The sequence below is a fragment of the Podarcis bocagei genome, assembly GCF_964188305.1.
Source record: "Podarcis bocagei genome assembly, chromosome: 7".
In the NCBI taxonomy this organism is placed as follows: Eukaryota; Metazoa; Chordata; class Lepidosauria; order Squamata; family Lacertidae; genus Podarcis; species Podarcis bocagei.
Window position 1 is genome coordinate 86,753,357 of NC_138132.1, and position 12,586 is coordinate 86,765,942.

The window sequence follows — 12,586 nt, forward strand, 5'->3', positions numbered from 1 at the left end:
AGCACTGTGGGCCTTCTGGCGGTTCCCTCACTGCAAGAAGCCAAGTTACAGGGAACCAGGCAGAGGGCCTTCTTGGTAGTGGCACCTGCCCTGTGGAACACCCTCCCATCAGATGTCTAAGAGAAAAACAACTACCGGACTTTTAGAAGACATCTGAAGGCAGCCCCGTTTAGGGAAGCTTTTAATGTTTAATAGGTTATTGTATTTTAGTGTTTTGTTGGAAGCCGCCCAGAGTGGCTGGGGAAACCCAGCCAGATGGGTGGGGTATAAATAATAAATTATTATTATTATCATCATCATTATCCAACCTGGGCTCCACCTGGTCATGGGACTGAGTCTTCTTTGATGGCCTGGATGCCTGCTTCTTGGTCTCACTGTAGCTTTTGATACTGATACTATTCCAGTCCTGATTACGGGATCAAATCCAGTAAGTAGCATTGGGAGGGTGCTTTTCGGCCCCCTGCTGGTTATGCTATGGAGCGCCACAGACCATTATTTTATCCCCAGTGCTGTTTAATATCTACAAGAAGCTGCTGGGAGCTGTCATTAGGAGTATGGGGGGAAAGGCACCATCAGCATGCTGGCGACACTTAGCTCTGTTTTCACGTAACATCAGAATCTTGAGAGGCCATGCAAGACCTGGACCAGTGCCTGGGCTGAGTGGTGGGATGGGAGAAAGGAAATTAGTTGAGCCTGAATCCCGGCCAGACAGCAGCACTCTGGGTGGGTGATTCCCATGTCAGAGAAACAGGTCAATTGCCTGCCTGAGATGGGGTTGCCCATTCCCGGGAAGAGCAGGCATACAGTGCTTCTGGAGCTGGCTCTGTTGCTGGAGAGCCAGGTAGTCTCAGTGGCTAGAAACACTTTTCCAGCTATGCCTGGTATGACAACCATTCCTGGGCTGGGAGACCTTACTCAGGCATTTGTAAATTCAAGATAAAAGGTGAAGGTAAAGGGACCCCTGACCATTATGTCAAGTCATGGCCGACTTTGGGGTTGCGGCGCTCATCTCTCTTTATTGGCCGAGGGAGCCAGCATGACTAAGCCGCTTCTGGCGAACCAGAGCAGCGCATGGAAACGCCGTTTACCTTCCCACTAGAGTGGTACCTATTTATCTACTTGCACTTTGACGTGCTTTTGAACTGCTAGTTTGGCAGGAACAGGGACTGAGCAACGGGAGCTCACCCCGTCGCGGGGATTCGAACCACCGACCTTCTGATCAGCAAGGCCTAGGCACAGCGCCACCCGCATCCCTAATTCAAGATTATATTACTGTAATATGTGCTGTGTGGGGCTTGATCCAGAAAATGCAGCTAGGGCACAGCATATTCATTGTACAGTGGTACCTCTGGTTACATACTTAATTCGTTCCGGAGGTCCATTCTTAACCTGAAACTGTTCTTAACCTGAAGCACCACTTTAGCTAATGGGGCCTCCTGCTGCTGCTGTGCCCCCGGAGCACAATTTCTGTTCCCATCCTGAAGCCAAGTTCTTAACCTGAAGCACTATTTTTGGGTTAGCGGAGTCTGCAACCTGAAGCGTATGTATCCTGAAGCATATGTAACCTGAGGTACCACTGTATTTACAGCAATTGTAAATTCTTTAGAGGTTTTGTTACAATCAAGTGATACAGAAATTTATTCCCCCCCCCCAAAAAAATTACAGAGCTATTCTGCATTTCATAGCACAGCCCCCTCCCCCCCCCCCGAGCTCCTGTGATTTCGCCAAAAGTACCCTGGTCCATGTTGTGTTGTGTTATGTGACCTCACCTCATCTGCCGGCATTTCTCTTGTCCTTTCTGTTCTGCAGACTTCACACTTATTATATTAACCAGAATGGAGTGGTCCACCACCTAGTGACAGCTGCAAAATAGTAGCTTGAGGGCAGATGCTCAACGGGTGGAGCCAAGCACAGACTGCGCCCAAGTCACACACCTCCACATACCAGAACGAAAGCTAGATGTGAGTTGCTGCAGATCAGGGGCCCCGGACACCTAACTGACAACAGCTTCTTCTGGTTTCTAGAGGGAATCAGAAATCCTTTACTGATTCAGCAGATCTGGCAGCAATCTAGCAGTATATCCTGATGGACTTTTACCCCTCCTCACTAGGGGGGTTGGACCCCGTCAAGAACACAGAAATTGTGCACCTCCACTCTGGCTCAGAGGGATGCGAGTGGCGCTGTGGGTTAAACCACAGAGCCTAGGACTTGCCGATCAGAAGGTTGGCGGTTCGAATCCCTGCAATGGGGTGAGCTCTCATTGCTCGGTCCCTGATCCTGCCAACTTAGCAGTTCGAAAGCACGTCAAAGTGCAAATAGATAAATGGTACCACTCTGGCGGGAAGGTAAACGGCGTTTCTGTGCGCTACTCTGGTTCCCCAGAAGCGGCTTAGTCATGCTGGCCACATGACCCGGAAGCTGTACACCGGCTCCTCCGGCCAATAAAGCGAGATGAGTGCCACAACCCCAGAGTCAGCCACGACTGGACCTAATGGTCAGGGGTCCCTTTACCTTTACCTTTTTACTCTGGCTCAGAGTGGCTAGGAGCTTGCCAGCCTGTCTGCGAGCTCCCCAGGCTGCTCTGGGCAGCCAACATCTCCTTGCCAGGAGCACAATTGAACCTCAGTCAGCAGAGCATGAGACTCTTCATTCCAGGTTCGAGCCCTACGTTGGGTGAAAGATCCCTGCATTGCAGGGGGTTGGACAAAATGACCCTTGCGACCCCTTCCAACTCTACGATTCTACAGTTCTAGGTACGTGTCTCTGCTCCTCGCCCTTCCACTGAAACAAACACTTGCTCCAAGTGGGGATTTTTCACCAGACCTCCTGTAGGGTAGCTGCCCCACCTGAGCAAGTTTACAGGATGAGCCCCTCGGAACCAACAAATCCTCTGCAAAGGGCCCCAGTGCGATGGCAGTCTTCTTTTCCTGAAAAGGGTCCACTACTGGTGCCTGGAAACCCAGGGTGAGTCAGTGCAAGCAATACTGAGTGAGGTGGCTCCCTGTGTTGTGCAAGGGCACAAGTAGGCGTCCCATCATCACAGGCACTCCCTGCTGCCCCAGCCTGGCCCAGCTGTCAGTGGGGGCCACAGCTGGGCCTAGCAGTCCAGGGCAGGTGATGTGGACCCAGGAAGGAGCTCTCCCCACCAGGCCAGGCCTTGCTTTCCTTTCCTTCCCTCCTGCCTGGCTTCTTTCACAACAGCTCCTGAGCAGTTCTTTTTAACTCTTAAAAGCACTCAGCCATGACCCCCCTGCTTTCTCTCCCCCTCCAAAACCCCAGGCAGCCAATCCAGCGCCTCTTCGCTTGCCGAGGCAGAGCTGCGAGGGGGCTGTGTGGATAAAACCAGCTTGCCATGTCTCTTTTCCTGGGGACAAAACGGCCGGAGAAGCCGCCCAGGACCAGCAGCTCCTTTCTCCGGCTGGCCCCGGTGGAGGCGACCAGGTAAAGGGTCCTCCTGGGGCGCCAGAGGCAGGAGACCCGCGTTGGGGTGGGTGGAGAGGTGCCAGGGCCACGCAGCTTTCCGGGAACCTTCACAAATCCCAGGGTCGTCGAGAAATGGGTACGGGGGGCCCTTCCAGGAACCCTCGGCCCTCCTCGCCTTGGGTGCTTCTGAGGTCTCCTCACTGAAACACGCGCGTCCAGCAGGTGCCCAGAAAAGTGCCCTTTGCTGGGGCGGCCCCCCACCTTTCCTCAGGCCGCTCTCTCTTTCTCTCCCCCAGCAGCAAGAGCAGGGCTTCGGATCCCTCCAGGAAAAGGACCCGGCGGCCTCTCGCCCGCCCCCCGACGAGCCGGCCAAGCCATGCCCCATAACTCCATCCGCTCAGGTAAGCTTTCCCGTGGCGGTGGGGCGGAGGGACCAGGGTGGGAGGGAGTGGGAGACTCACTCGCCGACTCCCAACCTGTAGGGCGGGTGAGAGAAGAGCCTTCCCCCGGCTGCGTGCCTTCCACTCCCAGCTGGCGCCCCAACTGCCGCTGCCCCCCCTCCAGCTGGGCTGCCGGTCTCTTCCAGCCCCCTCGCCCCACGCGCGTCGGGGAAGGAGGTCCGGGAGGCCGACGCCGCGGAAGGGAAGGCAGGGCATTCCCGGCCCGCCTGCGCGGAAGTTGCGCGCGCCCAAGGCCAGCCTGGGAGCCCTCCTGCCGCGGCCAGCCAGGCTTGCGGGGAGGGTCCACACAAGGGGGGACGGCTGAGCCCCATGGCGAGCAGCCCGAGCGAGTCGCTGGGCTCTCAGCCGCCTCGCCAAGCGGGGCGCAAGAATCCGCCTCTGCGCTTGCGGAGGGAGGCAAAGGCGTCCTCTGTGGCCGGAGAGGGGGTCGCTCCTGCCCGACTCGCCCCACCCAGGGGCACCGGAGAAAGCCTCCTCCAGCCCCTGCCCCACAAAACGCACAAGCTTGGAGTGAAGGGCTCGCCTGCCGTTCAAACTCCCCTGGGGCTCCCACGTAGCAACCTCCAGATCCCCTGATTTTGGGGGGTGAAGCTGTTGCGCAAAGCAGCCGCTTCTTCACTCCGTGTGGGGCTGAGCCCCGGGGCGAAGAGGGAGCTGGGCTGCTACACGAAGCGCACCTCCTTCTTACCCTAGCAAAGTTTCGACGTGCGGGAGACGTGGATCGGGATCAGCGGGGTCTGGCGCGCCCCGCGCACACCTCTGAGCGCGCGCGCGCGGGAGGTGTGTGTGTCACAGCCCGCCCACCTGGCCAGCGCGGGGCCCCTTTCCCAAGTTGTCCAGACATTTGCGGGGTTGGAGGCAGAAAGGCCACCGCGAGGCCTCCTTTTCCGGCTGAAAGTCAGGTCTGTGGCTCCCTGGCCAACCAAGTGGGGCCAACGCAGTATTTTCGTTTCCTCCTGAGCCGATATTCAACTGGGCTCCCTTCACGGCAGGTGCCCATGGGCGTAAGTAAGGGGGGCAGGGGGGCAGCTGCCCCCCTAAATCAAGTAAATCAATAAATGTACTTTACTAACTGAGGTTCTGCGCCCCAACATAAATCCTGGCTACGCCCATGCAGGTGACCGAGATCTCCACTGGTCATCAATTTCTGTATTATTTGCATTTTCTTCTTCTCGGAGAGCAACCGTGAGATTTCTCAGGAGGCAGAGCGCAGGAGAATTGCCAGCGGCGGGTTGGAAAGAAAAGGGAAAATTCAGTTCCCGTTAGCGTGAAATTTGGATGTGGGGTATTGCTGCTTCTGCTGCACGGTCCGCCAATATTATTATTATTATTATTATTATTATTATTATTATTATTATTATTATTATTATTATTATTATTATTATTATTATTATTATTATTATTTGTTGTTGTTGTTGTTGTTGTTGTTGTTGTTGTTGTTGTTGTTGTTGTTGTTGTTGTTGTTCCTCCCCACCAGTTGTGCAACCATCTAGGCTTTTAGATGTCAAAATTATCCTTCTTTCCCGGCGCTGCAAAAACTCTCGGGGTTGCCACAATATGGCAACTCACTGTAGCATTGGGTCGCCCAGCTAATTCAGTGTCCGTTGCCCGCTGAGCAACAGACTTTTTTCCCCTAAAGAAGTTCATATTCGAGTGAATGCTGGGCCAAACATGACGTTTCAGAAAAAGCAGGTTCAAAGGAGTCCAGCCGCTGCCACGTGTCGGCCTCTTCGGATTGAGGCGCGTCTGATTCCCCCGGGTCAAGTCTCCAGCCCTTCCAGACTGGAATCGCGGGGCGTTCCGAATCCCATCCACTCGGCTGCTTCGGGACACGTGCTCCGGTTCGCGCGTTCGCCGGTGCCTCTTTCGAATCCGAAGCAAGTCCCGCTTCGCCCCGGGAGGCTTCTGGGCGGGCCGAGGCCCCCTCCCTCCCGTGGGGAGAAGCAGCGAGACCGGCGGCGGCTGGCAGCGACAATCCCTCGGTGCTTCCAATGCCACCGCACCGGCTGCGAAGGGACCGGAGGGACGCTCCGTCCGGCCCGCCACGTCGGTTTTGCAGCCCCAGGCCTGCCTTCTCGTCGACCATCGCTCCGTCCCGCCCCACTTCCCTTCTCTTTCCAGGGCTCCCTTTTTTCCATTCCCCAAACAAGGTGTCCGCTTCCATCTCCACAATTCCGTCTCACAATTTCAGCGGCCGTTTTCTTGGAGACGTAAAAGCATAAGAAGTCCCTGCATTCTGGATCCGGCCAGAGGCCCGTCGAGTCCAGCTTCGTGTTCTTGCAGAGGCCGAGCAGGGGGAGAAACCGGACGGCAGGATTCGACCACAAGCTCCCTCTCCCTTGCTGCGGTTTCTAGCAGCTGGCATTCGGAGTAGTTGCTGCCTCCAACTGACCCAAACGATGTCGTCCCACTCGGAATATTTCTGCATGAAGGAAACGCTTAGGCGGGGCCCTTTTTGCAGACCTAGTTTGGCCACAGCGGAAGTAGAATCAATCGATCAATTAAATATATAACAAGATCATCTGAATGGTCCCGGCTGCCCACGTCGAAGTCTTGGGTAGCCTCTGAAGACTGTCGGTATATTGCAGGAGTTCTTATGCCGCATTTCTTCGCCATACAGTCTTAAGCGCTCCTTCTGTCCCAGGCGCAAACGGGGCATTTGTACAAGATTCTCGCTTGGGCATCCGGACAACCCTAACATCCCTTCAAGACCCCGGCAACCCCCTTGCAGAGGAGACGGATCCGTCCCCGGGTCTCGGTTCTTTGGCTCGGCTCGGCCGCTCCCATGTCCAAGGGGCAGGAACGCGCTGGTGGGTCTGGGAGCGAGGGGCAACCCTTTTATTTTGGATTGGTCTCGTCGTGTTTCTCTCGCGGGCCCGCAAGCAGCTTGAATGAAAAGGTGCCGGGTGTGTTTCCATCTTCCTCTGAGGCAACCTCTGCACCCAAAATGGTTCAATGACAAAATAGGTAAAAGAGCCGACATGAAATGGGGAGGCTGCGTCGCCCTCTTGCCTCGACAGCGACCACCTTCGGGCTCCTGTCTGCCGCCCTTCGGGTTCTGACAAGATTTGGCTTTTCCAGAACCATTGGTGACATAGGTGCCAACTCCCTGGGGCCCTGGGTGCTCGAGCCCCAACAAAATTCCCCATGAAGGGACCGGGCACCCACAGTTTCTGGTGCCAGGGCACCCACGGTCCCAGGCACCGACGGGCCAAGGTTGGCACTCCTGTCTGGTGATGACCGGCGTGCTGGAGCGAATTTGCTTTTCTGACTTTTAAGACGGAGTCGAACACGTCTTGATTCCATCCCAAGTGGGACTAAGGAGGGAGCAAATGCCCTCGGAAGTTCGTGACGCCAGATCCTCTTTCTTTCTTTCTTTCTTTCTTTCTTTCTTTCTTTCTTTCTTTCTTTCTTTCTTTCTTTCTTTCTTTCTTTCTTTCTTTCTTTCTTCCTTCCTTCCTTCCTTCCTTCCTTCCTTCCTTCCTTCCTTCCTTCCTTCCTTCCTTCCTTCCTTCCTTTCTTTCTAAAACTGGCGAAGAGGGGATGTGAGCGAAACTTGTCAAAGAGCAACAGGCGCGGCTACCGTGCTCGTAGAGACATCACCTTGCCGACAAAGGTCCGTATAGTTAAAGCTATGGTTTTCCCAGTAGTGATGTATGGAAGTGAGAGCTGGACCATCAAGAAGGCTGATCCTAGAAGAATTGATGCTTTTGAAATATGGTGCTGGAGAAGACTCTTGAGAGTCCCATGGACTGCAAGAAGATCAAACCTCTCCATTCTGAAGGAAATCAGCCCTGAGTGCTCACTGGATGGACAGATCCTGAAGCTGAGGCTCCAATACTTTGGCCACCTCATGAGAAGAGAAGACTCCCTGGAAAAGACCCTGATGTAGGGAAAGATGGAGGGCATAAGAAGAAGGGGACGACAGAGGACGAGATGGTGGGACAGTGTTCTCGAAGCTACAAACATGAGTTTGACCAAACTGCGGGAGGCAGCGGAAGACAGGAGTGCCTGGCGTGCTCTGGTCCAGGGGGTCACGAAGAGTTGGACACGATTAAACGACTAAACAACAACAGCAACTGTGCTCGATGGAACAGAGAACGGAACCGAAGCTCCACCGGGAGATACAGCGGAGGGCGCGTAAGACCTGGCAGCTCCTGGGAGGCGGGTACGGTACACACATGGAAACCCGCTGGTTTCCAGCCCAGAGGGCAACGGGGCCGGGAAATTGGCTTTGGCTGTGCAGGCAAGTGAGGCCGCCCTTGCTTTCCCTGCGATGCCCAGTCTTCCCCAGGCGGACACCCCGGTTTTGCGGCTCCAGCTGTTTGGCCCCCGACTGCTGCTCCATGGAAATGACTTGCTTGCAGCCAGCATGGCGGGGGACGGGTGCCATAAGAACCAACTCCTAGGGGCTGAGGTCCCTTCTCCCTCCCAATAAAATATTTGAGGTGGTCGCCGCCCCGAACCCCAAGTTGATGGGTACTGCTATTCAAATGCTGTGCATGTGCTACGTCTTGTGATCAGTTATGTTGGCTGGTGTCTGGGGCAGCCGGGCCGAGGAAATCTGATCTGGAAGTCCGTCACGAGGAGCAAAAACCAAGTGAGAAGCTATCGGGCTTGATCGAACTTCTTTTCCTCTCTGCTGTTTCCGGATCAAATTCCTACCTGGCGCTGCGAGGCGCTGGGCGCTTCCAGACGAGCCTTCGAATGTCCTTCATGCTGTTTTGCGTCTAGATGGAAGCCGGTTGCAAGAGTCCGGCGGCTGGAGGATTTTGCTGCGCATTTCCCGTTTGGGAGCCATTTCATGCCCTCATCCTTCTCAATTGGCTCGCTGACTTAAGAAACCTCATTCCAGGAAGAAATTAATTAACACTGCAATTAGCTATTTGATTAGTAGGAAACGGCAGCCCTCCCTTCCAAGTACAGGTGTGCAGGGGCTGGCTGAAAACCTGTAAGGTACTGGCCCTCCCCATCCCTCGCTAGCCCAGGGATACCGCGGGCGCTGCTTTGAAAGTGAACTTTTTACAGTTCTGCTGGGCTAGGCTAGTGCAACGAGCAATCAGGGGAAATCACGTGCCCCGTGGGGGCTAACGTGGTGAAGAGAAACATTCCAAAATATTTTTTGGGGGGGAGGGAACAACAAAGCCGACACAATTCTGTCGTGTTCATCCCGTAGATGCGCAGACACCGCCAAGTGCAAGACCCGTCCTCAAGTCCCTTACCTTTCCCGCCCCAACCTGGCCACAGTGATTCATGCGACGGTCATCTCCAGGCTTGACTACTGTAATTCGCTCTACGCGGGGCTGCCCTTGAAGCTGTCCCAGAAACTCCAGCGGCTCCTCACGGGCTCTCTGCCAAGGGAGCATATTCACCCAGTGCTTTTCCAGCTGCACTGGCTCCCGGTGGAGTACAGGGTCAGGTTTAAGGTGCTGGTTTTGACCTTTAAAGCCCTTCACGGCCTAGGACCCTAGTACCTATGGGACCGCAACACCCTAGAGGTCCCGGGCCCTAAGGAAGTCAAATTAGCCTCAACCAGAGGCAGGGCCTTTTTAACACTGGCTCTGGCCTGGTGGAACGCTCTGCTTCATGAGACCAGGGCCCTGCAGGATCTGATTTCTTTCTGCAGGGCCTGTAAGACATAGTTGTTCTGCCTGGCCTTTGGCTTGGAGCCAGTTTGATTCCCTCCCCCTCTTTCTTTTTCCTTTTTCCTTTCTCGTGTGATGAGGCTGCAGTTTAATGTTTTAATGTTGTATTTTAATCTTGTTTTTAAGTGGTATTCATTCAACTTGTTTTTATTATTGCTTGTTAGCCGCCCTGAGCCCGGCCTTGGCTGGGGAGGGTGGGGTATAAATAAACATTATTATTATTATTATTATTATTATTATTATTATTATTACTGCTGCTATTTTCAAGAGCATCCACAAATACAATTCTTCAGGCGGGGGTGGGAGGTGAGATTCTCCTATTTGTACCCAAAGCGCCACAGTCTTTGTGCTCTTTGCAGCCCCATCCATGGTGCTGAAGCGGATGCGATCCTCACGGTCCTTTCCAACTCTGCAATTATCTGATTCTATGAACTGAGAAAGTAGGTGAAACAACCCTCAGTTGTTGCTGAACCACAGCTCCCACTGTCCTTCCTGGCTATGCTGACTGCCTGAGTAGACGGGAATTGGGACCATGGCAACATGTGGAGTGATTCTGCGTTATCTGTTCCCCTTTGCCCTGTTGGGTCAGCTTCCACCGAGACCAACTTATAACATGGAATAAGTGCACCACTAATGCACTATTCTTGCGTCAAAAACATGTTGCAGAAAAGATCTACTACAGTAAAATATCAGCCTCTGGAAGGGCCCTCAGTTTCCATCTCCTGTTGCCTTCTTCTTTGGTGATCATTTGTAGATGAGTAAGGGACGCGGGTGGCGCTGTGGGTTAAACCACAGAGCCTAGGACTTGCCGATCAGAAGGTTGGTGGTTCAAATCCCCACGACAGGGTGAGCTCCCGTTGCTCGGTCCCTGCTCCTGCCAACCTAGCAGTCCGAAAGCACGTCAAAGTGCAAGTAAATAAATAGGTACCGCTCCGGCGGGAAGGTAAATGGCATTTCCGTGCGCTGCTCTGGTTCGCCAGAAGCGGCTTAGTCATGCTGGCCACATGACCTGGAAGCTGTATGCCGGCTCCCTCGGCCAATAAAGTGAGATGAGCGCTGCAACCCCAGAGTCATCCGTGACTGGACCTAATGGTCAGGGGCCCTTTTACCTTTACCTTAAGATTGTCTTCCATAAACACAGTTTTAACAGTGAGTCTGTAAGTGACTGTGGAGGCCAGTTCTGGATCCACACACTCACAGTGGGGACATAGGTTTCCGGGCGGCAGTTGGTCACGGTGAGGGTTTGCCAAGCTTGCCCTCCTCTTAGCATGTTTCTTCCTTGCGTCCTGAGTTTGAGCGTCTTCAAAGCCCGGGAAGTGTTTGCCCAGTTTAGAGAAGGAGGCGTGATGCTCTGACAGAATCCTGGACTCCTGCTGCCTCCTTTTCAAAGCCAGACAGTGAAGGCCTCTTCACCTGGGCGGCAGCACCTCAGTAGGTGGGTGGGCAAAGGAGTGTCATTCAGCTAACCTGCCCTCTCTGCCCAGCATTGGCATCAGGCCACACCCCTCCCCATGTGCTGGCCCCTCCCTTTGCTTGTTTGTGAGTACTGGCACTTTTTTCTTTAAAAATTGCACTACTTGTGTGAGAACGCAAATACCAATTCCAGCTGCGTTAGCATATCTCTATAAGCTATTCAGATAAGGTTGCACAGGCTTCTATAGCAATTATGGTATCCAAGCAGGGACGCGGACTTAGAAAAAATATTGGGGGGGCCCGGGAAAGCTCATGAATAATAAATAAGCTCATGAATATGCAAATAAAGTGGCTCCGGCCCTAAATAGGGCAAGCCACGCCCCCCAGCCAGCCGATTGGCTGGCTGGGAGGTGTGGCCAGTCGGGATTCCCCTGTTCTCGCGGGATTTCCGGCAGTGCCTCCGATTAGGGCGCGCGGCTGGCTGGCTGGTGAAGGAGCAGGTGAGGAGGAGGTGGGGGACGGCGGCGGCGCTCTGCTGAAAGGGCGCCCGCCCGAGATTATTGGGGGGGCTGAGCCCCCCAAAAATTTTTTTTGAGGGGGCTCGAGCCCCCTCAAGCCCCATGGAGTCGGCGCCTATGTATCCAAGGATGCTTTAGGCAGACTTGGATTATCTTCTCCCTGGTTTATGTTTCCCTCTTAACAAATAAATCACTCTCAGACTGTTTAAGTAAATAAATTGTTAGATTTACTCACATCAAAAGTCTTGGCAGGATTCAACACATACAATGATGAAAATCAGTGATGCAAATCAGACAGGCAATCATCCTTAAAAGTTATAGTCCCAAATGGAGTGTGCTCTCTGAACGAGAGTTTACAGACATCCTATCCCATTGCGGGTAAGAAAAAGTGTGTGCGGTGACAGGAAGGAGTAAAGATTTCGTTTCTATTGTTCCCCTTCCTGCCACACAAGTTTAGAGGATATGACATCATAGAGTCATATATTTAGCCTGGAGAAGGGAAGAGAAGACTGAGGAGGGGTCAGAAACCTTAGACCAGGGGTCGGCAGAGGGCTGGTCCACTGTCCCTCAGACCTTGTGGGGGGCCAGACTATTTTTTTTTGGGGGGGGGAATGATGAGCGGCTTGCAAAAGGGCTCTGGAGAGGGGCTGCTTTAAATGGCGGCCACTTGAGAGGGGCGCTAAGCCAACTGCGGCTCCTGTGTCTTGCGAGTGGCAGGGGCTGGCAGAGGGACAATGAGTGGCACGCGAAAGGGCTCTGGAGAGGGGCTGGCACCAACAAAGCCCAGCCCCCTTCCTCCTCTAGGCAGGGCAGGGAGAAGCCAGGAGGAGGGAGGGAGGGAGGGAGGGAGGGAGGGAGGGAGGGAGGAGGCGCCATGGTGTGTGTGTGCGGGGATGGCACAGCCCGAATGATCAGAATCAGATCCATGCTGATCTATGCAGCGATTCCCAGACCATCCGCGGGCCGGATCCAGAAGGCAACTGGGCCAGATCTGCCCCCCCGGCCTTAGTTTGCTGACCCATGCCTTAGACCTAGGGGTCAAATGTGCCTCTCCAGACCTCTTTGTTGTTGGAGAACAGTAGATATATTTCAGTGATGTGCAGAGAGAAAGCCAGGTAAGGCTGCT

The 12,586-nt window shown here is 54.1% G+C and overlaps 1 protein-coding gene and 1 long non-coding RNA gene across 8 annotated transcripts in view; one reads left to right on the forward strand and one right to left on the reverse strand.

The window, feature by feature from the left end:
- Positions 1-12,586, reverse strand: part of LOC308592091 — a 302,880-nt gene that overhangs the window by 105,634 nt on the left and 184,660 nt on the right. The window lies entirely within an intron of this gene.
- The window catches only part of PAX8 (paired box 8), a 37,485-nt gene continuing 28,256 nt past the window's right edge, over positions 3,358-12,586 (forward strand). For 4 of the 7 annotated variants that reach the window (XM_081203142.1, XM_081203144.1, XM_081203143.1 and 1 more), the window contains exons 1-2: positions 3,381-3,559; positions 3,720-3,824. In XM_081203142.1, coding sequence (XP_081059268.1) covers positions 3,556-3,559; positions 3,720-3,824 — 109 coding nt within the window. In that variant the 5' untranslated portion in view covers positions 3,381-3,555. Of the gene's footprint in view, positions 3,615-3,719; positions 3,825-12,586 lie in introns of all 7 variants that reach the window. The other 3 variants (XM_081203146.1, XM_081203147.1, XM_081203148.1) reach the window with 3 other exon arrangements.